General features: G+C 31.8%; 2 protein-coding genes across 5 annotated transcripts in view; one reads left to right on the forward strand and one right to left on the reverse strand.

The window, feature by feature from the left end:
- Positions 1 to 27,261, forward strand: part of LOC140445278 (octopamine receptor beta-2R-like) — a 1,072,317-nt gene that overhangs the window by 19,093 nt on the left and 1,025,963 nt on the right. The gene's annotated exons all lie outside the window — the stretch shown is intronic.
- On the reverse strand, positions 19,474 to 22,425 carry LOC140446351 (uncharacterized). Its single transcript, XM_072538895.1, has 5 exons — positions 22,331 to 22,425; positions 21,855 to 22,046; positions 21,644 to 21,751; positions 21,444 to 21,551; positions 19,474 to 19,606 (listed from the first exon to the last, which is right to left on the reverse strand). Exons 1-5 carry the CDS (start codon positions 22,396 to 22,398, stop codon positions 19,474 to 19,476), a joined length of 609 nt encoding a protein of 202 aa, XP_072394996.1. The 5' UTR covers positions 22,399 to 22,425.

The raw sequence follows: 27,261 nt of genomic DNA on the forward strand, positions 1-27,261 counted from the left end.
TAATAAAAAAGCGCAAAAAAGAATCTTGGAGAAATTTTTGTACTTCAATAAATAAAAATACACCAATCACACAAATATGGAAAGAGGTTAGAAAATTAAAAAAATAATTGTAAAGAACCGGTCAGTAAGGTAGTAGCAGGGGAATGGACAACAACCTTTATAAACCAAGTCACGGCACCATGGGTTGAAGAAGAAGAAGCAGTTTACCCTCTTCAAGTAGAAAATATCAATGAAGTTGCAATGGATAGTCTGTTAAAGAAATTTAGTCTCAAAGAGTTCCAGTCCAGTATTAAACAAAAATACGGCTCCTGGTATCGATAACATTCATTATATAATGTTATACAACCTTCCATTATCCTGCAAAATTACTCTGTTAGAAATAATAAATAATATATGGGAAACCACGCAGTATCCAGAAGATTGGAAGAAATACATTATGATTCCAATGTTAAAACCACAAAAAGATCCAAATCTAGCAGAATCATACAGAGGTATATCACTGGCATCCTATGTACTTAAAACATTCGAGCGAATGCTCAAAACAAGAATGGAATATTGGCTAGAATCCAACCTCAAACTACCAAAATATCAGTTTGGGTTTAGAAAAGCTCTTTCCACAATAGAAAATATTACTCATCTAGTCACTGACATTAATATTTCATTCTCATTAAATCGTGCTACCATAGCTTTGTTTATGGATATTGAGGGAGCCTACGATAAAGTAAATCTAGGAATTCTACATCAACAAATGGTGCGAATTGGTTTTAGTTGTGAATTTTCCAAAAAAATAATAAAATTATATCGTAATCGCATAATAAACCTTAAAATAAATGAGGAAATTATAGATACAAGAATAACAAGTCTGGGATTACCTCAGGGTAGCGTTTTAAGTCCTATATTGTATACAATCTATACCTTTGACCTAGAAAAGCTAACAGACGAATTCAGGGACATTAAGATACTGGAATATGCTGACGATATATGCATTTACATTAATAATTGTGATCTTGAATCTGGTTACAGTTCTTTAAATCAATTTTTTCTTCGATTTAACCATTGGTGTCACGAGAAAAGTTTAAAGATTTCTCTAACGAAATCGAAATCATGTTTCACCCGGAAACGTACTATTCCCAATCAGATTGTTTTACAAGAGCATAGTTTTCCCGTTATTTCTCATGTAACATACCTAGGAGTAACAATTTATAGAAAATTAGTCTGGAAAGAGCACATAGAAAGAATATTAAAAAAAGCCGAGAAAGGATTAAATATATTAAGAGCTGTAAGTTGTTACAGTTGGGGAGCCGATTCAGAAATGTCCCTGTTATTATACAGGTCATTTATTAGATCGATTCTGGATTACGGATGCTTTCTATACTCTCAAGCAGCCTCCAGTAACATAAAAAAGTTAGATAATTTAGTGAATAAATGTCTAAGATTGTCCCTTGGAGCCTTTCAAAGTACACCAATTTCAAATCTTCAAGTTGAATGTTGTGAAATGAATTTGGAGCTAAGAGGAAAATATGTTTATAATAAATTTTTATGCAAAATTCTATCTAAAAATAGTAGTCTAGTTAGTAAAGTTTATAACCTATTTATAATGGATTTAACTAATAAGTACTGGAAGAGAAAAGAATCACTGGTTTTATGTAAATCATATCAAGACTGCTTACAATATAAAGACAATATGTATAAAAACGAACTGTTACCGATATACCAAACAAACTTAACTGATGTGCCCGAGATAGAAATACGCTTTCTTAGAGATTATTCTAATTATTCTAGATAATTAATTAATAATTAGAGGAGAGGTCTCGGACGTAAAAAAATGTCATGGCTGCGCAATATTCGACAATGGACAGGAATCCACAGCTATGAAATGCTTCGCAATGCTGCTAAAAACAGAATTATTTAATCCTGACTATTTAACATCTCACCTGACAAGACGATGTACGGTGGACGCCTACGCAGAAATGCATGGCACCTTAAGAAGAAGAATTCTAATTACCCAAAGTCGTTGAGAAATGTGATGTTTAATTCAGACATAGAAAATGATTTTAAAAATTATCATATCATAATTATAGATGCATCAAAAAAAGACGAAAAAACGTCCTATGCATTTTGGGACCCTACTCAAAACTATTTCGAGGCCAAAAAACTTCTGAAAGAATTTTCAACTTATTCAGCTCAACAACTCGCTATATTAGAAGCATTAAAATATATTAAAACTAATGTATTTAATAATAATTAATTTTTAATAATATCAGATTGTAAAAGTATTTTACAAAAACTTTCAATATTAATTATATCTTATAAAATATGTATATTAACCAATTTTAAATACTTGTATGAGGAAGGAAAAATAGTTAAGTTTCTTTAGGTTAAAGCTCATTGTGGGATTATCCACAATGAAAAAGTAGACATACTGGCCAAAGAGGCATTAGATTCCGATACTTTTGTAAATTATTCATTAGTTCCTGAAGACCTTTAAATTATTTCAAAAAATATAATTGGGCAGGAATGGATGAATAAATATGATCATTCCACCAAGGGACTTTTTTATAAAGGCATTCAGCCGAAAATTCCTACCAAACTATGGTTCTGTAATTTTATAACAAAAAAAGATGCAATCAGAATTATCTGTAGAATTCGATTCAATCATTCCCTAGCACCATCTCACTTATTTAAATTAAAATATATGATTTTTGTAAGTTCACCAATTGTATAATGTAGAATTTTGCCGTAGTTATATGGTTTTTAAAATATTAATAATGTAAATTTTAAATATTAATATATTGTATTTTATTCATTGTCAAGAATACATACCTGCGAATACTACCTATTGACTGCGAAACCATAGGTTTCGCAGTCAATATCCCAAGCACACACACACACACACACACACACACACACACACACACAGGAATTATTCGATATAATAGTGAATTTAAAGTTACCGCTGTCCAGTTTTAATCCTCAGTTTTCAGATTACGTTAATAAATTAACACAAACAGTGCAAAAAGGTATTAAAGCATTCAATATCGAACATAACCTAGAAGTTATTGTGTGTGAACAGTGTATAAAGATTAACAAGAAATTAACTAAAATAAAAAGTGAACATGCTGCAGTAAATAAATTATCATTCTATCTATCATATTCGATGAGTCTACCTCATTCATACATGAGTGATAAACAAAAAGAAAATAAAAACAATCTAAAAACAGGAAGCTCATCTTGGAATACCCAATCTAACAAAGAAAACAAATACAAACCTATTAATGGAAGCAACCAATCGTCTACTGTAAACACCATTCCCAGACAAGGTCATGTACATGTGTCCCGCATAGGTGTTCATATGAAAGCCGATGATCTTCTAAAATTTTTGGGTGAAACGGTACCCGATATTACGTTTAACTGCGTGGAATGACATAGAACTGACAAATACCTGACAAGGTATCTTTTCCTTTCGATAAAATTAACGAAGTCTAGAATCCTAACATTTGGCACAAAGGAGCTGCTGTTAGAAGCTCATCTATTTCTAGGGGAGATTTAACTTCAACAGAAATTTTCAATACATAAACGGAGGAAGAAACCTAAAAGCTTCTACAAACTTTTATCAAAATAAACTAACTCGACAAGGTACGGTAAGCATGTTTCATGTTAATTTGCAGTGTATTTCAAATAAGGTCAATGTGATCAATGCTTTTCTTGCGAATCAAAAATTATATGATGTCATATGTTTTTCAAAGCACTGTCAAAGTGAAAAAAATTTAAAATTAATTTCTTTTGTAGGATAAAAAAGAAACAAGGCGGAGTTGCAATTTATGTAAAAGAAAATCTTATGTATTCTTCTCTTAATCTAAATGAATATAATGTAGAGCAAACTCTTAAGTTTTGTGCAATTTATGTACCTTTAATAAAAACCAATATTTTATCTGTATACAGATTATGTAAGCGGTGATGCGCTTTGATTTGTTTTTGGTGAATTTTGAGAATGTCTTAACGTCCTTGCTAAGTAAAGAGGACAAATTGATCATACTATTCAACTATATAATTTAATCATACTATGTATATACAAAATCTATTAACATCTTTTGGTCTAAAAATAACTATAAACGATTATACTAGAATCACATCTCAGTCCAGTAGTTACATTGACATTGTGACAAAATTTTCTGAAAATATCTACAGAGTGGGCGTATTTAAACCTTGTTTTTCTGACCATCGAGCTCAATTTTTATTTATTGACTCTGATCATAAAGTAGTAGATACTAATCAAACATTTCAATGGTTTATTACTTCTTCTGGTTTACAGAAACTCAAACGTGCGCTAGCTAGTACAAATATGGATTTTTTCTATGACATTAATAATGATCCTGATTTTTTAACAATCTTTCTTACCGAAACTTATAACAATTTAATATTAAAGCATTTTCCACTAAAAAAAATACGACAAACTGCTGAAAAAACACCCGTGCAATGGTTTAATAATGAATTAAGGTCTTACAGATCTTTCTCTTATTAAACACATTACAGATGCCACTAAGGATCCCGAATTGTTCAAAGTATATAAACAACAAAAATGTAATTATTATATATATATATATATATATATATATATATATATATATTGTTGACTATATATATATATATATATATATATATATATATATATATATATATACAGCTTACTGTATTTTTATTACTTATTCCAATAATAAACCTAGAGACAGAGCAAAATTTTAAAAGAAACTTACCAAATAGTTTTAACACCTTCACCTTTCACTCATCTTATTAATTTAATTCTATCAACTGGAGTATATCCGGAAGTACTAAAATACTCAAAGTACTACCAATCTACAAAAAAGGTGATGAAAACTTTTACTCCTATTTTGAGTCAAATTACTTTAGCAACTCACAGAAATGCTCGTTCTACTACGAACGCGGTATTTCTTGTTGTGAGCGAGGTGATTGAGGGGCTTAACGCGGCAATCGCATAGCAATTTCTCTTTGTGGAATCAGAGGTATCCCTCTTAAGCTTATAACTTTTTATCTATGTGGCAGATACCAGGCCGTAGTGTCTAAGGGTTATCTCTTCGATTTTTTATCCCTAAAACATGGAGTACCACAAGGTTCGGTCGTAGGACTTCTTTTGTTTATTATTTATGTCAACTGTTTGCCTAAATTCATATCTCCCTACAAAACCATACAATTCGCAGATGATGCGACATACGTCATATCAGGAAAAAATAATGATGATTTAAAAATGTCTCATGAGGAATTTTCTACTGAATATAGCTCATGGTTTGCTGCAAACAAACTAAAACTTAACTCTGATAAAACGCAAAATTTGGTTATATCTGCAAGTAATTTACACAATGATCTAGATAACAAAGAGACTGCTAAACTATTGGGAATAACCATAGATAATCGACTCAATTGGTTGGCTCATATCTCACAACTTGAAAAAAAAGCTATCAAGTTCATTATTTGTTATTCACCAACTAGCAAGAGTTGTCAACTTTGAAACATTAAAAATGACATATTTCTCTTTATTCAACTCTCACCTAAACTATGGTGTAACCATATATGGTAATTCAACAAATGTACTTTAAATTTTTAAAATGCAAAAGAAAGCTATCAGGATTTTAGCAGGGGTTAGTTAGTAGGTAGTAGTGGATACAACGGTGGTTGTATCAATAAAGTTTATAGTAGTTATAGTTACGTCGTTGATATTAATATCACTAAAAACCTTATAGTTTTTATCATTATGATTGAATAATATTTTCCCCAAACTCAAATTTTATTAGAAAAAAGCTTAATCGCATTACCATTATTTTATTTGTTTTAGTTTTAATCATACCAATGAATGTTTATTAGTTATTAATAATTTTATTGTCAATAAATAAAAGTCAATGACAGTAATAAACAAATTATTTTTCCAGTGACGTTAATTACAAATAAAAACTATTTGGTTTACATTTTACAATATGTTGACGCACTTTAAATATATTAAAAAACTACTAACAAAATACTTATTTCTTTTGGATAAACTTAATACTTTGTACCAATGAGGACCAATTTGGACTTTAAGACCAAATTATTTTATCTGATATCAATGCAACTTTTGTTCACGTAATTTTTTCTGATATTTATTGTTTTATTTGTGTATGTTGATTGAGTGATGTGTATACTTTATATACTTCTACTTCATACATAGTTATTTGTATTTTTGATTGCTCTAATCAGTTGTATGAGGTATCCCCTTTTCTGCCTAATTTCAATTAGTTTGTGCCTGTCAAACTATATGTTCTCCTTATGTTACTTCACTTATATTCATGCATTCGCTATATAAGTGCTTGCTTTTTAATCTACAGGGTTGAGGATAAAGTATGGAACTGAATATCTTTGAAACAAAAAAGATGCCCTTTATGGAACCTTGCATACAAGTACAATGACACATACCGCATCTCACGCAATATTTTGTGTCTACTTTTACTGGAAATGCCCTTAAATTATTTAATTTAAAAGAATCACCCTGTATATTTTGACTAATCTTACTTGCTTGTTATTCCTAATTGATACATACTAAGTTTGGTAGAAAAAAATTGTTAAAACTAGAAGTAAATCATGGTAAAAAAGATCGTATTGAAATATTAATAATGATCGGTTATGGTGACCGTGTTAACAGCATCCAAAAACGTCAATGTTTGGATGGAAATTGTCCAAAATAGGAATGTAGACTCATTTTTCATAGACAAAAATTTTACTGGTGAACAAGTATTTATATTAACTAAATAACCAAATTATTCCTGCAGTTCAATAAAATTGTCAGTTACCACAAAATTTTTGGTTTCAACGAGTTGAAGCGCTTCTTCACCAGTATCACGTAGAGGAATCGTAGACTAGCTCGTTTTCCGGACTTTAATTCGTATCGATTTATGGTGATGTTTCTGTCTCGTCTGATATTCTTCCTGAGATCACCACATATTATGGTAAAGTGTGCTTTTGAATCTTTTAGTTCTAAAATAATGTCTAATGTTGCTAATAGAATTCTTCTATTTCATAGTCCGCATGGCCACTTGTAGGGAAAAATACTTGTACGATTACTAAACTATATCTTTCACTTAATTTGAAAGTTAAAGAAGCTACTTTAGTAGAGAAACTTATTACTGGTATGATGCTGTTTTCAAATTTTCTGTGTACAAAGAAGCCAACTCCTCCCGTTATTTAAGTTTTACTACCGACCTTAGAAAACAAGTTACCCAATTTTAGTTTTTTTAGATTTTTATCTTGTTGTTTTACCTCGCTAATGCCTAATACATCCCATTTAATTTTCGACATTTCTGCTTTCATCTCTATGATTCTTTATTTTGTTGCTAGGGATCTAGCATTATATGTAGCGACGTTGAGTATGTCTAGAATCTTGTCCCACCCAGAATTCGTGGGACAGATTAGCAGTCTAGTGCGATCTTTTTCTACACAAGAGTATCCAAACTAAACATGGTTCAATTTGATGAAGGCTTGTTACGTCGTTCTATTATTTTCATCTTAAAGAAAAAATACTTCCGACAAATAAACGATTACATACAAAGTTTGTAAAAGAAATGACTTAAATTCGAGGCAAAAACTCTTTTCGAACAGAGATTTATAATACAGAATTTCGTTAAAAAAAACCAAAATTAATGGACACGTCATAATGGACATACACAATATACGCAAGTTAATAGATTTTCTCCGAAAAGTTAAACAATTTCGTAGGGAAAAACGAACGATTGTTTTCACAGATGAGATTTACTTGCATTTGGATTGCGTAAAGGAATATGATTGGAGCGATAACAGTTGTAGCGGACTGAGGAAGTCAAGGAAAGAACAAAGAATAATTTTTGTTCTTTCTGGTAATAATAATAGATTTATTGCACCATACCACAAGCAGATATGCAACTATTGCTTAGCAAATGAAATATAGCATTAAATGAAGAAATGCTTTATTCAGAGTTAAATAAAGTACAAAAGAAGTTTTGGAAATGAGGTTTATTGTGTGATTAAATCACAAATCGAATCAAATAGGATTAAAAATGAATCTCGACAAAACAAAGATATTAAGCAACAGCCTAGAAAACATCACGATAGATAACATCAATGTAGAAAAGGTAGAACAATATATATATCTAGGACATGCAATTAAAAACGAAAAGGAAAATCAAACCCTAGAAATTAAAAGAAGAACACAATTATCATGGGCTGCTTTCGGAAAGTTGAGCTTCATTTTAAAAGACAGAAAAATCCCAATACACTTAAAACGAAAAACCTATGACACTTGTATACTACCAGTTGCAACTTATGGATTGGAAACTATGGTAATAACAAGAAAAATGGCAGAACAATTAAGAGTAACTCAACGGGCCATGGAGAGGGCCATGTTAAATATAAGCCTCAGTGACAAAATTCCTAACACCGAAATACGTCGAAGAACTAAAGTAACCGACATCATGGAAAAAATAACGATATTGAGATGGCAATGGGTAGCACATGTAGCAAGACAAGACACCAACAGATGGTCTTATAAAGTGACATTCTGGAGACCTCGAGAAACAAAAAGAAGCGTGGGAAGACCCAAAAAGAGATGGATAGACGATATAACAGCTGTAGCTGGAAAGCAATGGATGAGAATTGCAAAAGATAGGGAAGCGTGGAAACAATTGGAGGAGGCCTATGTCCAACAATGGATGAATGAAGGCTGAAGAAGAAGAAGAAGAAGAAGTGTGATTACCAACTTCGTTGGAGCAACAAGTATCAGCTTCAAATTAAATGATTTTATGGAATTATGTGATGAGTTTTTTGATATATTTCCTGTTCAGCGATAGAAAAAAAATTGTGATAAAGTCATTATAATTAAGAATACTTTTGTGTCAAAAGAATCTTTACTCGATGCTCTTTTTAAAAAAAAAATTGAGTTGGATGACGACGAGTCGCAGCAAACAGTGATTATGATTAAGATATTTATAGTTCTGATTTAGTATGTACAAGTTTAAATTTAAAATCAACCACAGCATTTGTCTTAATATTATCAAAAATTATTAAATTGTTTTCGTAATATTCTCATCACAACTAAATTTTTGACGCGGCAACACCGCACTCAGAAGAAGCATGACACGCGCAGACCCGCCACTTTTCGCTAGTCGTACTACTACTACTACTACTACTACTACTACTACTACTACTACTACTACTACTACAATGTTCATTAAGAGGGACATGTAAGGATTCTTTATTTCTATAGGATGAACATATGTGTGTCCCTCTGTTGTAGAGGCGTGTGTAGTGGAGCTTCTTAAAGGCCGTTGAGATGAAGTCGCCAATTGAATCAGAGGTGGGACGCTTATCTAGATGTGATGTTCTTTCCGTAGGTGTAGTGTTTGTGTTTTTGAGCTAAATGTAACAAAGACCGAGTCTCTAGTTGCTATTGTTCCTACAAGCCGTTTTTACGTCTACATTCAACCTCAGAACTAGTGTATTGCATTAAAATTTTGTACTTGGATGTTTACACTAACGGCTAGGCCTCGTCAGCTTTCGAGAGGCGGTTTGTCACAGGTAGCTTAGTGTGAGTGTGTTTGTGATAGCATGACGGTGATAGACGCTACTATTTCGATGTTACTTTTGTTCCATCAGTTGCTTAGCTGTCCCCAGCCGACCCTAGAATTTGTGACAGGAACAAGGTTTAGTTGTCGGCCGGGGGCCCCAGCGGTGAGGTTACTTCGGTAGCAGAAAAAGGACCCCTTTCACCGTTATGCCAATGTGAGTGTTGTGTATGTTTGTGTGAGTGTTTTTTAAGTGTGAATGTGTGCGAATCTAAACCGCAAGGAAAAATGTGTTCTTTAGTGACCATTGTTCCTGCAAGCCATTTATACGTATGTGGCCAACTTCAGAACTGGTGTATTGTACTAAAATTCGTGTTATTGATCACTTGCGTTAACAGCCAGGCTTCATCGAAGTCGATAGACAGTTTCAATCTCTGTGAGTTCAGGTGAGAAAATAGTTGCGGCTATTTTCTCGGGGGACGGACAGGTATCATTGAATAGTGAGATTGGGAAACCGCAAAAAACCAATCTCCTCTTGTCCGGAGTAAGGAAAAAATTGGGTTCTAGATGTGTACGGTAAGCTAGCGGAGTAGCTTCAAGGATGTCAGCGTATTCGCCCAGGAGTTCGTCAATACAAGCCAGCATTAGAATGGACGGAATTTGAAGTTTTTTCTCTTGTTGTGTCCTGATTCTAATGTAACCTAGATAAGAGCAGTAACTTTTTAGGGTTTCTTGGGTAATACACTGGGGACCGTTGATGGTTCTGAGGGTAAAGTTTCTGTTAAGGGTTTTGATTCTCTTGATGATTGTGGCAACATTTGCGGTGTTATGGATTTTCTGGGATGAGAAGTCCCAGAGTTTCCTGCATACACTACGCGGGATCCTGCGCTCAGCAGCGATTGGTTTTTTCTTCTAATAATCTTTCAGAAGGCAATATAACTTCGACTTATACTCTATAACAGGTCGAATGAATGGATAATGTTGGGCGGGTATCGAGCCATTGCCCTGTCAAATTCGGAGGGAATTAGTCGTCATCGCGGGCGACGCTCTTACAGATGTTTTTGGGCTGCGAAATACAATGGTTTGCATTTTCGCAGCTTTAAGTGTAACTTTCCACTTATTGCACAATGCTTCGATGCCGTTTAAAATAATTTGTGCTCTTCTAAAAGTTCTCTCAGGAAAATAACCGTTGGTTGTTGTGAGAAGGGCAGTATCATCTACATCGAGAAACAGTTGTAAAATGCACAACAGAGGCGCTAGCACTGAGCCTTGGGGAACTCCAGCACGTGGAGCGAAAAGGATTGATATTTGATCACTTGCTTGTCGTACTGTAAGCGTGGAATATAAATGTTTCCGATTACAACATTAAAGTCATCTCCTTGAATTTGAATTGAGTTGTATCGATCTTTTGTTTCTTTCTTTTTATCTGTCATTGGAGCATCATCACAAATAATCATTTATCAAAGCTTAATCTTATTACGTTGTTAATAAAAATTAAAATAAAAAGCTTGTTATGTTGTTAATAAATTAAAACAAAAATTTATTTATAATGTCATACCTGGTTAATTGGGAACTGAATATGATTTCCATAAGATATGTTAATGGGTAATCAATACCAACTAAATTTCTTGTCAAACGCTGGAATATAATACATCAGGTTTTAACTTGTAACACCAAACTGCTTGTTAGTCCGCATAATCAGCTAAACTATTTCCATATCACGAAACAGCTATAAAAGCTAATTTAGACATTGTTATTATTTTAATAGCCTTTTTATATTTACGGAGTTTCAATGAATTTTACACTTCTATTTTTAGCTCATTGCTAACATGATTATATAAATGAACAATGGTAGTTTTAATAATCGGTTATCGTAATCCAGTATTAATTTGTTTTCAATCACAAACATGATAATATCGTAGAAATAAACCACATATTAGGAGAAAATATGATTTAAATGAGGTGGTAACTGATAGTTAAGATAAAATTAATGAAACAAAATATACGAAATAAATCAAGAAATAAATGGTTCATTGCAAAAGTGGTATAACTACCAACATATTTTGCAAGCATTTATATTCTTTGTATACTTCGATAATAACAATAATTGTAAATTGTATAGTTATTCTAATATATGAATCTAATATCAGCACTTGGACTTCTTCTTCGTCTTCTTATTAGTCTTCTATCGTCTACAAAATTTACTAATGTTTGTATTTTGAGAACGATTTCCGAAGTGGAAATAGAAACGTTAATAAAACGTAATTTAACCTTTAATTGTGGCTTATTCCCATTTAAATACTAATTATTCTATCGTCTACGTTTGTAAGGTCTCCAATGTAATATTGTGGCGTTCCAACGTTGGGCTTTTTGTCTATCAGTAGTTTAACAATTTTTATTGTGATATCCTCAACTTTTATTTTTGATCTTACCCAGTCGTTCCTCTTTTTATCTGACAGTCGTACACCTAACATTGCTCTTTCCATTATCATATCTGTTGTGGCTAGTTTGTTCATATTTTTTTCTGGTTAGGGTCCAGCTTTTCGAGTTAAGGTTAGTAACAGTTACTCTGAATATCGCAGAATAATGTCAACTATTGTTCAAGGCTAAAACTATGACAGTCAATGATAAAAAAAGCATTTAAACATATATGGTACCAAGCAAAAACGGGGATAGTCAGAACGAACCAAGCAAAAAGGGGTAATCTCATGTCATTAGATGCCATTTAGAAGGGTTAGAATAATATTTTAACCTATTTATGTGTTTATTTTGTTTGCCACCTAATGTTACTTTTAGTTTTATTTAATAGTATTCATTAAAGAGTGTTTAAGACATTTTGTGCATATAATATAATGGATCCATCTAAGAAAAAAACGGGTGTGGCAGTCCAGTGGGACTTCCGGTAGAAGTTATACTTCTATACACGCGTTCGCCTTTAAAAATTTATATAGGAATCAATCTGCACAATCATTACATATGTAATGCGATATGTAAGAGAGAGCAGAAAGAGCAAAAGAATTAGTTATATAGGTATATGGTGCATCGTTTGCTGTATATAAACATTTGACCTGTAATAGGAGTATAGTAAATGAAGGATTGTATCAATATTTTAATGAAAATATATATTTTTATTTTTATTAATGCATAAAAGGAGTTGAATGTAAAAAAAAATTTACACATACTCTGCAGTAAAATTCATTGTTTATTTTGTTATTAATATAAAAATTACAATACAATAAATACACTGCAAGATAATTCGATATAATAATACAATATAAATTAAAATGTAATATTTATAAGTATTTAAAACTGCCAATATACATAACTTACTTTACGAAGATAAAAATAAAAAACCAACACCTCGGATTATGTTGTAAATTTTCATTTAATTTTAAAATTTATGTTTTTTGCGTATATTACATATATTTAATAAGATTAACGTGAGGTTTTTAAATATTTCAAAAATAAAAAACGAAATTCATAATTGGGATTCGAACTCACAACCACCAGCGTATGAACCAAACACGTAAAGGATTTGCCAATTAGACATAACACTAACGGATTTCAAAATTCACAGTTCTCGGTAAAACAGTGATTATTTGGAAATACAAAAGCCTAAAATAATTATAAACATTTAATTTTAAATAATACAAAACATATCACATAAATGATAATATTAATACATATTATATTATATATAATATTATATATATATATATATATATATATATATATATATACAATATTATATATATATATATATATATATATATATATATATATATATATATAATATATATAATATTAAATATATATACAAAAGGAACATTTTTATTCTCGAGAGAGGAAGAGAGAGAAAATATATCTTCTGTCTCTCTCTTACTCATTATCTTACATATGTAATGGTTTCACAGATTCACTCTCATGCAAATTTCCAACGCCGACCGTGCGTATAGAAGTATAACTTCAAAAAAAAAAAAGAAAAACTGGACGCATGACGGATGTTATGAAAGTACTACGTGTTCAGAGTCATAACAGAGGTGATGACTGTAAGTGCAAACGATTGCAATGTTTGAATAAAATTATAGCGTTTTATAATCAATAATTTTAATTCACAAAATTATAATGAGCATAATTATTATTTGGGTGGTCTTATTTCTGTGCGACCAGTTGCTCAAAGAAGAAGCAGGAAACCAGAAGAGGTGGTAATTAAATGATGCATCTTACTTATATAAAGTCTATAGTCTATATAAGTCTATATATCTTACTGCAAATAAAATCGTAAAAGAAACAGTTGTGTGTTATTTAGGATTTATCTCTCTTCACGGTCACAAACAGTTTGAAAATGTTTGGGATTGTTCCAAAAGACAAACGTCGATTAACCAAAAAACCCAACAAAAAGCCGAAGGAGGTAGTTAATTGTGTCATTAATCTCATTAAAGCTTTCAAGGGTAGAGAAAGCCATTACAGCAGAAACAAAAGTAGTAAATGTATGAATTGTACAAAGCTCTTTAAAATTCCATTGTTTTATATGAGTTTTATAGAGAAATATTGAATACAAAATTCAACATTTCCACGCAGTGATACATGCAGCGAGTGTGACAAATTCTTAGCAGAAATGAAGTTACTCAAATTATCCTTAGAACATCTTCCAGTTGATATTGAAGTCTTAAGGCAAGAAATAGAAGCACAGATTGATAAGTTACATATTGTCAATAGCGTACATGAAGCCAAAGCTAAAGATTTTTATGAAAGAAAGATATCTAACCATAAGAAAGCAATGAAAACAGTTCAAATGGAAGCCATTGCTTTAGACTACCAGAAAAAACTAAATCTTCCTAATATTACAACAAATGATGTATACTATAAAAGGCAATTAATTGTTTTAATATTCACGTGATGTCAACTAATCAGTAATCAGTCAATTTTTTATTGCTATCCAGAGACAGTTGGAGAAAAAGGCTCTAATGAAGTTGTCTCATTTCTTCATAATTTTCAAAAGGCCAATTTGACTTGCCACAAAAATATACAAGTATAACATTATGGTAAGTATATCATTATTATTTGGATTTAGCAATACGGCTCACACTACCTCTAAGGGGAAAATTCACTCATCCCAGATACCTACGGTACCAAAAGGATTGAGCTCTGGTGGTACTCTTTCCGTGTTATCGAGCCATAGGTGATTTGGTATCTTGGAGTATCTCCCAAAAATTTTCGTACACATCTGGACGTCGCCAGGAGTACAGCTTTCTGCATGGCCTTATTCTTATTGTGCCTTTTCGTTACAGATGTTGGACACTAACATGGCTATTCTGAAAAGTCCGGTAGTGGTTAAGTTAAACCATTTTCGCAGGTTATGCAGCCAGGATATTCTTCTTCGTCCTGGACCTCTTTTCCCATGCACTTTACCTTGAAGTATGGTCCGAAGTAGGTTGTATCGTTGTTTATTGCGCATTATATGGCCCATGTATTCTAGTTTGCGATGTTTTATGGTTATGACTAGTTCGCGCACTTTACCCATTCTATGTAGTACTTCTTCGTTGGTAACTCTGTCTATCCAAGAAATCCTCAACATGCGTCTATAGCACCACATCTCAAATGCTTCGAGTCTCTTCAGTGATGCTTCAGTTAAGGTCCATGACTCCACGCCATATAAAAGAACGGCCTTATAGTGATGTTTATTTAGACCCAGCTGTTTTATGTTCTCTAAAAGGTTTTTGGGAATAACACCAGTAGTAAATAGAATAATAGGTACTGTCTGGGTACTTTCCATTCTCCATTGTCTCGTGATTTGTATTTCTAGATCTCTGAACTTGGCAATCTTTTCGTTGTATTTAACACGTAAATTATTGGTGTTGGGCATCGCCACATCAATAACTGTTGTTTGCCTAGTAAGTTTATTAACTGGTATGAGATCCGGTCCATTATGCGCCACTGGTTGGTCCGTAAGCACAGTGCGGTCCCAGTATAGCTTGTAGTTGTCATTTTCAAGCAGTAGGTCAGGGACGTATTGATAATAAGAAAGTTGGTCGGTTTGGAGAAGTCCCAGTTTGTCAGCTAGTTCTTGGTGAATAATCTTTCCTTCTGAGTCATGGCGTTCTTTGTAATCAGTACCGATAAATGCCTGGCAGCCCCCGGTAGGATGTTGGATGGTTTCTTGGGCTTGGCATCTATATCGGCATTTATCATTTTGGACTTGAGAATCTTTAACAATCATTATTATTATTATTATTAATGTTATTAAAACATGTTTCTTTTAGCACTTTTACTAATATCTGATGCTAAATTTAAAGATTTGCAGCAATTAAAGATATTTTGTGGACCAAAAGCAAAGAAGTATATTGAAAATTTACCAGTCGCAGAAGCCACTAATCAAAAAAAGAAGAATATAATGAGAAGTTGCCAACAGTAAGTTTTCAAAATATGGTGCTCTAAACTTTTAAAACCAGTTTTCTCACAATTGTACTTGATTGACATTACTCCTTTTTGCAGTGTACTCTTCATATGTCATGATAGAAAGAAAGGATGTAGCGGTTGAACACTTTGGTCCTTAAGTGTTGAGGTATATTTGAGTTTTCTTAATCCTGCCCATGCCAGTCTTGCTCTTTTAGTAATTTCTGCACTTTGGTTCTTTTTGTCAAGTTTTAGAATTTGGCCTAGATAGATATATTCCTGAACTTGTTCTATCTCACTGCCATTTATAGCGTCAAGCAAAAGAAAGCAAGAATAGCAAAAGAAAAGCAATTTGTTTAAATAAAAATTGTAGTAGACGTTTTAAAAACCAAGAGACCTTTTTAAATGTTCAATTTTATTTGCTTGCCTGTTTAAAAATTAAATTAATAACCTTTAGTAATATATTTCGCAATACTTTACTCTAAAACATTTAATTAACATTAGTATTACTATGCATTTTTTTAAACTATGGTGTAAATCAGGTTGGGAACTATCATTTCCACTTGTAATTTTAATACAATAATATTACTTGTACAACTACTTAAAAAACAATTATTTCCATGTTTTTCTTTTATAATTTGGTTGGGTATTATGAGGTTTTTTTATTTGATATCTTATACTTAACGTAATGTTAGATAAAAACCGGTAGTGTTCAATAGTTGCTTATAATACGAGGTAAATAACAATACCATACATAAAAGCATTATTGGAAAAACTTTGAACAACAGGAAATAAATTCAACATTTCAACAACATTTAAAAACACAAAGGCATTGAGATTAATTTTATTTATAACTAATCCTAACAATAAACAAGAAAGAACAAATAATTGTATTTATAAAATACCTTGAGAATGCGAAAATTTTTATTTCGGTGAAACATCAAGACCAATAAATGTTAAAAGAGGTGAATATCAATCTTATATTTAAAATAGAGAACTTGATAGAAGATGTAGACACACTTTGGAAATAAAACATAGAGTTCAATGATAATAGTTACTACTACAGTTTTGCAACCTTCCAACAGAGTCAACCGAATGGCAGCAAGTTTGTCAATTCATTTTCGGTCCTTCGAGTATCTTTGTTGTCAACCCTAAGAGCAGCAAGTAAAAATAAAAACCGATCGGTGCTCATACAGACTCATTTTTAAGCCCATGTCATCTTTTGTCCACAATTCTAAGAAGTGTGTATGATTTTGTTTTTTAGTTCCTGCAAGAAATAATAAACCTAATAATGCCATATTTTTCTGTTTAGTGGTATCTTCAACCTGTCTTGGCCGTTCGTAATTTAATCGCATGTTTGTAATTTGCAAATTTGTACATTCAACTACATTTTGTATGTTTTCTAGAGTTTTTTAAAAGTAGTTAGTTCCGTAGTTACATCTCTCGCACAAATTTTTGGCCCAGGAAATATCTTGACAATATTTTCTTAAGGAGTTCTGCTAAATTTGCTAACAAGAGTGTTTTTATGCCGTTTAATTTTCTGTCTTTCCCTATAAAATAATCATCATTTTCATCAAGATCTGAACTGTTTTCAATGTTACTGTTTGTGTCCGAGTCAAGCGCATATTGATTTTCGTCATTCAAATCAACAAACCAACAAAGGTATCTGGGTCTCTAACAACTTCTTAATCAGATTCTTCCTCAAATATAGCTTGAGACACAGCGCAATTTTTCACGCGCAATACCGATGGTTTTTATTATTATAATTTAATATGTTATAAATATCTTGAAGACATAAAAATTGTTATCGAGAAAGAGATCCGAAATAAAAGGTAATCGGTTAAAAATTATTATCCTATTGTTTTTAACTTCGTCGCAAAAGCCGGTGAACTTTGACCGGTTGCCTCTCAGGAACCACTGCTCGTAATTTAATTCTTTTATAAGAAACTCTTTGCCGAGTCTTTTCGAAGGCTGCTTTTTAAATTTAATTTAATTTTAATTTTTTAATTTTTATCAAGCTAATTTCTACCATTTGTTTATAAGCCAAAAAATTGTTTAAATTTTTTCTGAGGCAATCCAAATAATCCGATTTCAATTCCATAAAGTACGTCAGATAAGTTAAGTGCGTTTTTATAAGTAAAAAAAGTGCCTAACTCCTATTTGGTCTAGTTTTTGATGTGCAAGATCTAAAAAATTTTTTTTTTAAATTTAGATTACAAAATTATTATGCGAAATCTATTAAATAGATTTTAATAAAATTTGGTAAGCCGTTTTATTATGTTATAAACATTTTTAGACGATTTATGAAGACCTTAGGTGTAATCTAAGTGGTTGAAATACATTACATAAGATAAAGCTTGTTTCCCGCTCTTTTTTGTATTTATTGCTATTTTGCAACATGGGTAATACATTAAAACATTTTTAACCAGTGGTATCTTATAGAAAATTCTAATTGTCACTATGTTATTTTATTACGATTTTGCTCAAAAAAACACTGGTTTAAAGTTATAAGCAAGAAAAGCAATTTTTAAATTTTTATTAATGTTCCCGACCTATTTGAGAGTAAGGCAATTATTATTACTGAAGCTATTACCCAACTATTTCTGCAAAAATTCGAATGTCACCTCAAACATCCACCTCAAAACAGATCCGCCCTGGTCTAATAACGGTCCGCCAGACTTCTAAGTATCTTAACTTCTAAGAGCGATGAGTGTCTTCTACGCGCTACCTGTAATGAGACAGGGAACCTCCTTGCTGATGAATAGAGTGTGGATGTGTATGAATGGAGAATGAATGAATAAAGGTAGTGATTCGGAAGTGATGCCGGCCTTACAGCGGCCATTCCGCTTCCGGATCGCTGGATGACAGAGGAGGGTCTGGTTTAGCAGGTAGGCGTTCGACGTAGACTCGGCGACGAGAGGGCATTTTAAAGTACCTCGGGAACTATCGCCGGGAGTACGAAGAACGAATCCTGCACTAAAGTTAGTCAGGCGGCGTCCTGGACTGAGATGTCTTTGGAAGATTCCAGACCCCCCCTCTATAAAGAGGAATAAAAAGACTTCTAAGTATCACCTCCTCAAGTATGATATGAAAATACTAACTATAGGTACGTTTTTATTGGAGCGTCTGTTGCGATCATCGCTGAGCGATTGTCGCTAAACGATGATCACGGTGTATCGCTTTTGTGGTCTATTACGGCGCCATTTTGACAGAAGCGTTTGACGCTGGAGCCGCTAACGTCGATCATTGGCGATTGGTTGGAGAGCAGACACAGTCGCAAACGCTCAGCGTCTATAGCGGCTTGTTTATGTGATTTTGAGAGTTTTTTGTTTGAGATTATTTCTGGAGACAATGGATATGGAATACAGTTTGTAGACGACTTTTTCATACCCTACTTTACTAAACTTAACACAAAATCAAACTGAAGTTCATTCAAACGCAAGAACTGTGGAAACTTAACATCATCTCCTAATAAATGGTTGTTTATAAAAATTTTGAGCTATCCTTCTTCTTGTCTTCTTTTAAATATTGCATGTTTTTCTAAACTTTGAACACTTAACATTTCTTCGTCCTCTATTTCTTCTGCTAGCAGGTATTTTAGCAATAATTGTTCCTTTTTCATACGCTTAGTGCTGCAATAAAACCACTATTATAGTTTGCTAGACAATGGACAACTCACTAAACAAATCATTCTTTCAGTAAAAACACTCCGCTTACGATCATCGCTTAGCGATCATTGCTTAGTGACGATCGCTAAACGATGATCACAACCATGGACGTATAAACACAGATGGACACAGCAATAAGTTACCTTAAACACACACTGTTTTGAAGCTTCGATATTCCTGGGCAAGAGGGCAAAGGGGAGTAAAACGGGTATCGATAGAATGTGACGCTTCCTCAATGAGCATAAGCGTGCTTGAATTTTTACTCGCGGGGATAATTATTCAGACGTTAATAATATTGGAAGTAGTAATAATGTATAAAAACACGTTTTTATAGAAAAAAATATGATACAATTTTATTTGTTTTAAAATTAATACAATAAAATATAGTTGAGCTCAAGTAAATTTTTTAATATGTATCAAATAATGCTACGATGAAAAAAAAATCAATTACAAAATATACATTTGTCAAATTTAAGTACATACCTATATTTATTGATAATGTATTTAAACATATTTGTCAAATTTTGATAAATTTGTTTTAATACAATATGAATAGATTTCTCGTAGTAAGGGTTTCTGCTACAAAAAATATTTTAATATTGTTCTGAAGCTATTTTCTTGTGGCATGGGAAAGTAATTACTATTTAAATGGGAATAAGCCACAATTAAAGGTTAAAGTACGTTTATTGACGTTTAAATTTCCACTTCGGAAATCGTTCTCAAAATACAAACATTAGTAAATTAAACAAATTTTGTTTTTTTGTTACTTAGTGAAAAATTCTTCTAATAATTTAATTTTATCTGACTCATCTATATTGACAATTCAGACATACATTATACATTTTAAAGTAGACGACTTTAAAATGATATTGCCAATATTATTGAGTTGCGTTCCTGGGACGACTTTACTTATAAGATAGTTCATTCGATTATGTCAAATCAACTTTAACTTGAGAATATCCGTCAGAAAAGATCATAGCATGTAATTCGTCTTTAAAAAGACAAATACATGCCATGATGACAGTAAAATTCTCCTGTTAGTGATTCCATAGTAAATTATGAGGGAAAAACCAGGAAAAAAACCTCATAATACTATCCCGACATGGTAAGTATTTGGTCGTGCATTTAGTTTACTTTCAATAAACACCAAATTCTGATTTTATATGTTTGTTATTTAAAAAACATAAATGATGTATCCCCTATATGTTACCGACTTACTAATACTGGTATTTTTCTTTTAATAACTTCTTTTAATAAATTGGGGCTTATTCCCATTTAAACAGTAATTACAAAAATATTTATTGATCATTCCAAAGCTCTTGCTGGCATTTGACATAAAATTATTTGTCCTTTTTTGACACACAACAGTGTTTTTCAAAACTTGGTTTCTCTTTCTTTTTATGGGAGTAGAAAAATCACTACTTGACATTTCCTCAACTGAATTATTTTTCCTGGAAATAATTACAAAAACTAACATTTTCTTTGACAATATATACGGAAATTTGTTTTTTTTTCTTGTACTGTGACACTAGGAATATCATTTTCAGCTTGAAATTGCTCAGTCTCAGAAGCTGACATTGTGCTAAATCATTTTTCTGCTGAAATGTCTGATGCACTGATGGTATTAGATATGTCGAATACAGTTACGTTATTTGATGAATCAGATTGGTGATCTTCTACTTCAATTTTTTTTTTTTCTAAAAGTACAATGAAATAATTAATAAATCATTATTATTATCAATGAAAATTCATATATAAAGTTGAGAATATTTTAATGGATAATAATATATTTACAACTTACCTCTTAAGTGAACGACCTGCAGGATCAATGTCCATCTCAAAATTCTCAACTGAACCTGTATCAGATGATGAATTGGTTGAAGCTTGTCTATCAAGTATTACCTTAGACCTTAAAATATGCATTACATATATTATATACAACTTAAACATTCATAATGATTTTAGATATAATAATACAAAAATGTATATCCCCCAATTTACCTTTTTATTGATGAAGGACCTGGAGCATTCACATTGTACTTAAAATTAAGATGTGATGCATTGTCTTCTGGCGTATCTACAAATAATCTCTTACTACTAGTTTCTGATCTGAAAAGCAGTATGTATTACTTTTGTTTCAAGTTTTGCAATAATGATAATAAATTTAAAATTCTACTTATTACTTTTAGATTCATATAATTGTTGTGTTTACCTTAACACTAATTCTGAATCAACTTCAGACACTGGAATAGCACCAATTTTCAAAAAATTTTTGCCACTTGGTTTAATTTCAAAATCTCCTAATCTGAAGTGGGTAGAACAGATCCTGGAATATTTTGAAACCTTTATGTTTTCTCCTAAATTTGCTACCCAAATAGTTCGATCGTCAATATTATTTGGAAACCTACACAGAAAAATAAATGAGTTTTATTCATTTCACTAATTTATTTGAATCCATGAGAAATATTAAACTAAAAAGCTACTAAATAGATCTTTTTAATCAGATGATGTCTACATACAATTTAAAAATGTCTATTACTAATTTCATGAACTAATATCTTGTTTAATACATTAATGAATATGAATAAACCCAATGGTACGCCTATGAAAGACATATTTTAAAATGTAAACAGACAGTCTTCCTCAGTTCCTCATCTTAAATAATGTAAATAAGCAGTAGGTACTTACAAATGAAATGAGAGATCGGGATGTAAATATTTCGTTTTTTTTTTGCAAATGCAACACTGTAGCACCATTATTATAATAATGTTTATTTCACTATTCACAAATATCACTCAAAATACAGCCAAAATATCGAAAAACAAAACTTTTCCTCATATAGCGTAAAAAGTAAACAAACATGGAACAGCATTTGAAGTTTGACGTAGAGCCATAAGACAGAGAAATGTAAACACCGTTGCCATTAATTAATAGTTTTCAGAGATATGTTATACGCTATTATTAAATGATATGCACACTATGTGCACAATTGATATTTGAATTACAATTAAATATATTAATATAACTAATAAATTATTATTTTGGTTTGATAGCACCTGTAGAGTATAAAATACGGAGTAATATTTTCAGCGATATGCGAATAAGAAATTTTAATAAAAAAACGTGATTCGAACTATTCGAAAAAACGAACTATTCAAATAATTTTGGCTTCAAAATTTTATGTAAATAACTGAGTCCATCTCTGTTTATACGTCCATGATCACAACAGACGCCCCAGTAAGAACGTACCTTATAGCGTCGTTTATTCCAATCCGACGTATTCCAAAACTTTTTTAGATTTATCAATATATATATATGACGACAAATAAACGGAAGTGTGTGGATGTAGCAAGTATGGATAATACTTGAGGACTAAACACATAATTGCAGTGAATGCTGTAGCGAGCAAACCGATAACGTATAGTAAAGAATGTTCAAATCGATAATATCTGAAACGTATCAGTCTAAATTTATGAGCTTGACATAAAACCGAAAAACATTAAATAGTCTAGAAGATGATGATATAAAAAGTTGAATATTAGATTAAGCGTCCTGTAACTACATACGTAGATATATAAGCTAAGTATTTTAGGTTAAATCTTCTAAGTTCAAGATCAAGGATTCCCCTGTTAAATTCTTTATATAAATTAATGATATGATAGTATAAAAAAAAGCAAAATCCTAACTCTCTAAAAACTCTATAGCAACAAAACCACTAATATCCAGATTTATTAGTTTAAAAATGCTGGTATTTTACATTCTAATTATTATGTATCTTCCTGTCATATAGTTTCCGTCCACTGAACACGACTAGTAATAAACCTTCATTCACAACCATATAAAATGATTGCATAATACACATAACTATATCCTCGACAATTTTGTTTACATAGGAAAAGTTAAAACTACTTAAGGTCAATATGAAATCTAATAAATTGTTCAACTGAGACTGGATGAAATACTTTTCTAAACACGTAAGCCGGTCCATAACTCATTGGATCAAATGGTGAACGTTTCTAATTATGTAAATTATTTCCAATCATTTTATTAAAATTGGTAATAGAATTTATGATACAATTTTATACATAATTATTCAATAAATGGAGTGATATATCTTGAATGATGAAAACTAAAGGAATCCCAATATCTATGACGTACGTATTATTGTTGGACCAATTTTTTGCAATTTTTAAAACAGATTTGGAGAAAATATATTCATGCAAATATAAAGATACACATTTTTTAAAATTAACGTGTCACGTCAAAAAATTAAATAGAATATTTTATTTATAATTCAACACTCAGTGGTGGTGCATTCCAGATAAATAGGGACATTGCAATTTTTTTTATTTACACAAAGTCGCATGAATCGATATACAACAATGTACAAACTACACCGACAATAAATCTACTTAGTAATTGACTAAATGATAGACGTATACGTGAAGAAACCGAAATATCTGATAATTAGTTTAGTTGTATGCAATTTTCGTTTTAAGGCAGCTGATGAAAAAATACAGAAATAAAGAAACATATACTCATTAGTTATTCATTGATTTTAAAAAAGCATACGATAGATTTCTACAGATTTTGTGATAGGGACTCAAAAGAAGCGACTTCTTGGTGAATGTGAATATGGTAAGATTGTCCTTATTTATTCTCATTAGTGGTGGATCAGATAACACGGAAACTACAGGGTAGCATTCGCTGATAATAAATGTATGATGATGTAATGTGGGTAAAAAATACTGAAACGGAATTATAACAAAACTGGAACAGTGGATAGATGGTCTTAAAACATAAGGTTAAAACTTAGTAGAACAAAAACTGAGTATTTGGAGTGTTCATTTGAAGATGAAGAATTTACTACAAATAAAATAATAACGTATGGTGAAATAATTGTGGAAAGTAGTAGTAGTGCTCTAAGAAAATTAAAACATTATATAAGTTCAATCGAAACAGAAAATTTAGTAATTAACTTCAAAATTTATAACAAATATAAAGATACAAAACTGGTATCAAATTATTTTAACATCATAATCTATAACCTAAATGTTTTACTCAGTGTTTTGCACAAAAATAAAAGATGATTCCTGCCTTTATGCTGATATATTTTGTATTTCTATGTCAACCACCACTTTCTCTATTATTTGATTTTCTCATTGTTTTATTCCTAACTGGTTTAGGTTTTGAACTCGAATCGCGTACTTCTTTTAGTATTTTCAGTCGTAGTTTCGCTTTTAATACTTTTTTATATTTGTTATATTTTTCTTCTTATTGCTTCCGTCTCCTTTCTAAGGTTGGCGATCCAAATAACCATATCATTTCCTCAGTTGTGTGTTGAAGAAAATAATGTCAAATTGTGTGGCATAACAGTTACAACACATTGACTTAGTATAACCATATTGACCATCTCAAAGTTAAACTTTCTAGTACCTTATTTTTACTCAGACAATTAAAACTTAATTTAATTACAAGTGTTGATACCTTGAAAACAACGTACTTTTATCGTTTCCATTCATTTTTAAGCTATGGTGTTATTCTGTGGGGAAACTCTTGCAATGCCCTAGTAATATTTAAATTACAAAAAAAGCAGTAAAAATAATTGCAAAAGTTAGCTACTTGAAATCTTGCAAACCGTTGTTTAATAAATATAAGATAATGCCTTTGCAAGATTATGGCTATATAGCGTTAATGTAGAAATAGATAAAAACGCTGATACTTTAATTAAACACTCTGACTTACATAACTATAGCACAAGACGTGCAAATAACATCAGAACAGTTTAGTATCGTTTGAGTAAATCACAAAAAAAACTCAATTGACTATAATATATAAAATGTCGTACCTAAGGATTTAAAACAACTTTCGATGAATAAATTTAAAGTACCCAAGTCTGAAAAGATACCTTTCAAAATTTGCTTTTTATTCTGTTAGTGAATACTTTGATCACTTCATGGCAATAATATGAACACGAATGTACTCACTATTTTGGTATATGTCTTATTTTGTATTTTATGTTTTATTTTATGTAATGCCCATTAAATTTTTTTTCATCTCCTATTGTAAATGTTGTATGTTATATATTATCCTTTTTTACTTATACATATAATTGAAGCTACAAACAAATGTTATAAATTGGAATTTTATCAGCCCATAGAACAGGCGGGTTTTAGAAAAGGCTATGGAACAAACGATCACCTACTGGTAATAAAAAATCTTATAGAAAAATGCACTGAATATAATAAACCACTAGCTTTAATATTTGTCGACTGTGAAAAGGCATTCGACACCGTAAATCAACAAAAAATATTGGAAGCCTTTACCGAATGCCGAATTGACTATCGGTATATAAATATAATTAAACACATATACCAAAACGCAACAGCCAGTGTTAGAGTGGGTGATCCTCAAACCCAGAAATTCCCGATACAACGTGGAGTACGCCAGGGGGACACCATATCGCCGAAACTCTTCACTACGCTTTTGGAATATATATGTACAAAGGGCAAAACTGACCTACAAGGGCATAAACATAAACGGAGAAAAGCTTAGCCATCTAAGGTTTGCAGATGATATTGTACTAATAGCTGATAGGATAGATGAGGCCAAAGAACTTTTAAATCAGCTCTACCTTTCCTCGCTAGAAGGGGGATTGAAAATAAATATATCTAAAACCCAGATGATGACAAATCTTGTAGTCAGCGAAGACATAGTAGGAACAAGATCCATAGACCAGGTAGTGGCCTATAAATACCTAGGTCATGATATTCGCATAGGAAAAGATAACCAAACCGTTGAGCTTCTCCGTCGTATAAGACTGACTTGGACAGCCTTCGGCAAACTGAACCATATTTTCAAATCGTCTGATATACCAATATGCCTTAAAAGAAAAACGTTTAATCAGTGTGTTTTGCCAGTGTTAACTTACGGCGCGGAAACGTTGACCATGACAAGGAGAACAGTTTAAAAGATCCGTGTGTATCAAAGGGCGATGGAGCGTGCTATGTTGGGCGTTTCACTACGAGACAAGATCCCAAATTGCCAGCTACGACAAAGAACAGGAGTGGCTGATGCAGTAGAGAGAGTAGCAACACTGAAATGGAACTGGGCAGGCACGTGGCTCGAATAACAGAAATATATGGACAAAGCGGATACTGGAATGAAGACCAAGAGATGATGCCTACCGAAGCAAAGGTCGTCCACCAACACGTTGGACTGACGATCTAAAACGTTGTCATAGGAATTGGATGCAAGAGGTACAAGAAATGATGAAATGATTGAATAATGATGATGATGATGACAAACAAATGTAAAATTTGTAAACGTCGTTAAATAAATCTTGAATATCTCAGATCAGCCACGAGTTCTGGCGTGTTCCAACTGATCTTCTGCCCTGTACTTTACCTTCCAATGTAATTCGAGTGATTCATATCGTTCACCTCTCAACACATGACCCACGTATTTTACTTTTCTTTCTTTAAATATGCTTAGTTTGTTATGTTAGTATTTTGTATGTGTTTTGTGTTATTGACCGCTATTTGTTGTTGAGGAGTTGTGTTAGATTTGTAAGTGTCGTATATCGGGTAAATATATCTTTTTTATTTTCATTATTGCAA

The sequence above is a fragment of the Diabrotica undecimpunctata genome, chromosome 7, assembly GCF_040954645.1.
Source record: "Diabrotica undecimpunctata isolate CICGRU chromosome 7, icDiaUnde3, whole genome shotgun sequence".
In the NCBI taxonomy this organism is placed as follows: domain Eukaryota; kingdom Metazoa; phylum Arthropoda; class Insecta; order Coleoptera; family Chrysomelidae; genus Diabrotica; species Diabrotica undecimpunctata.

What these genes read in the sequence shown, in the direction of transcription:
- LOC140446351 (XM_072538895.1), bottom strand. Translation starts at nt 22,398, where the DNA reads ATGGTGCTACAGTGTTGCATTTGCAAAAAAAAAACGAAATATTTACAT. An exon ending in CCCGATCTCTCATTTCATTT is followed by an intron (nt 22,047 to 22,330) that starts GTAAGTACCTAC and finishes TTTTCTGTGTAG; the next exon opens with GTTTCCAAATAATATTGACG. An exon ending in GATTCAGAATTAGTGTTAAG is followed by an intron (nt 21,752 to 21,854) that starts GTAAACACAACA and finishes ACTGCTTTTCAG; the next exon opens with ATCAGAAACTAGTAGTAAGA.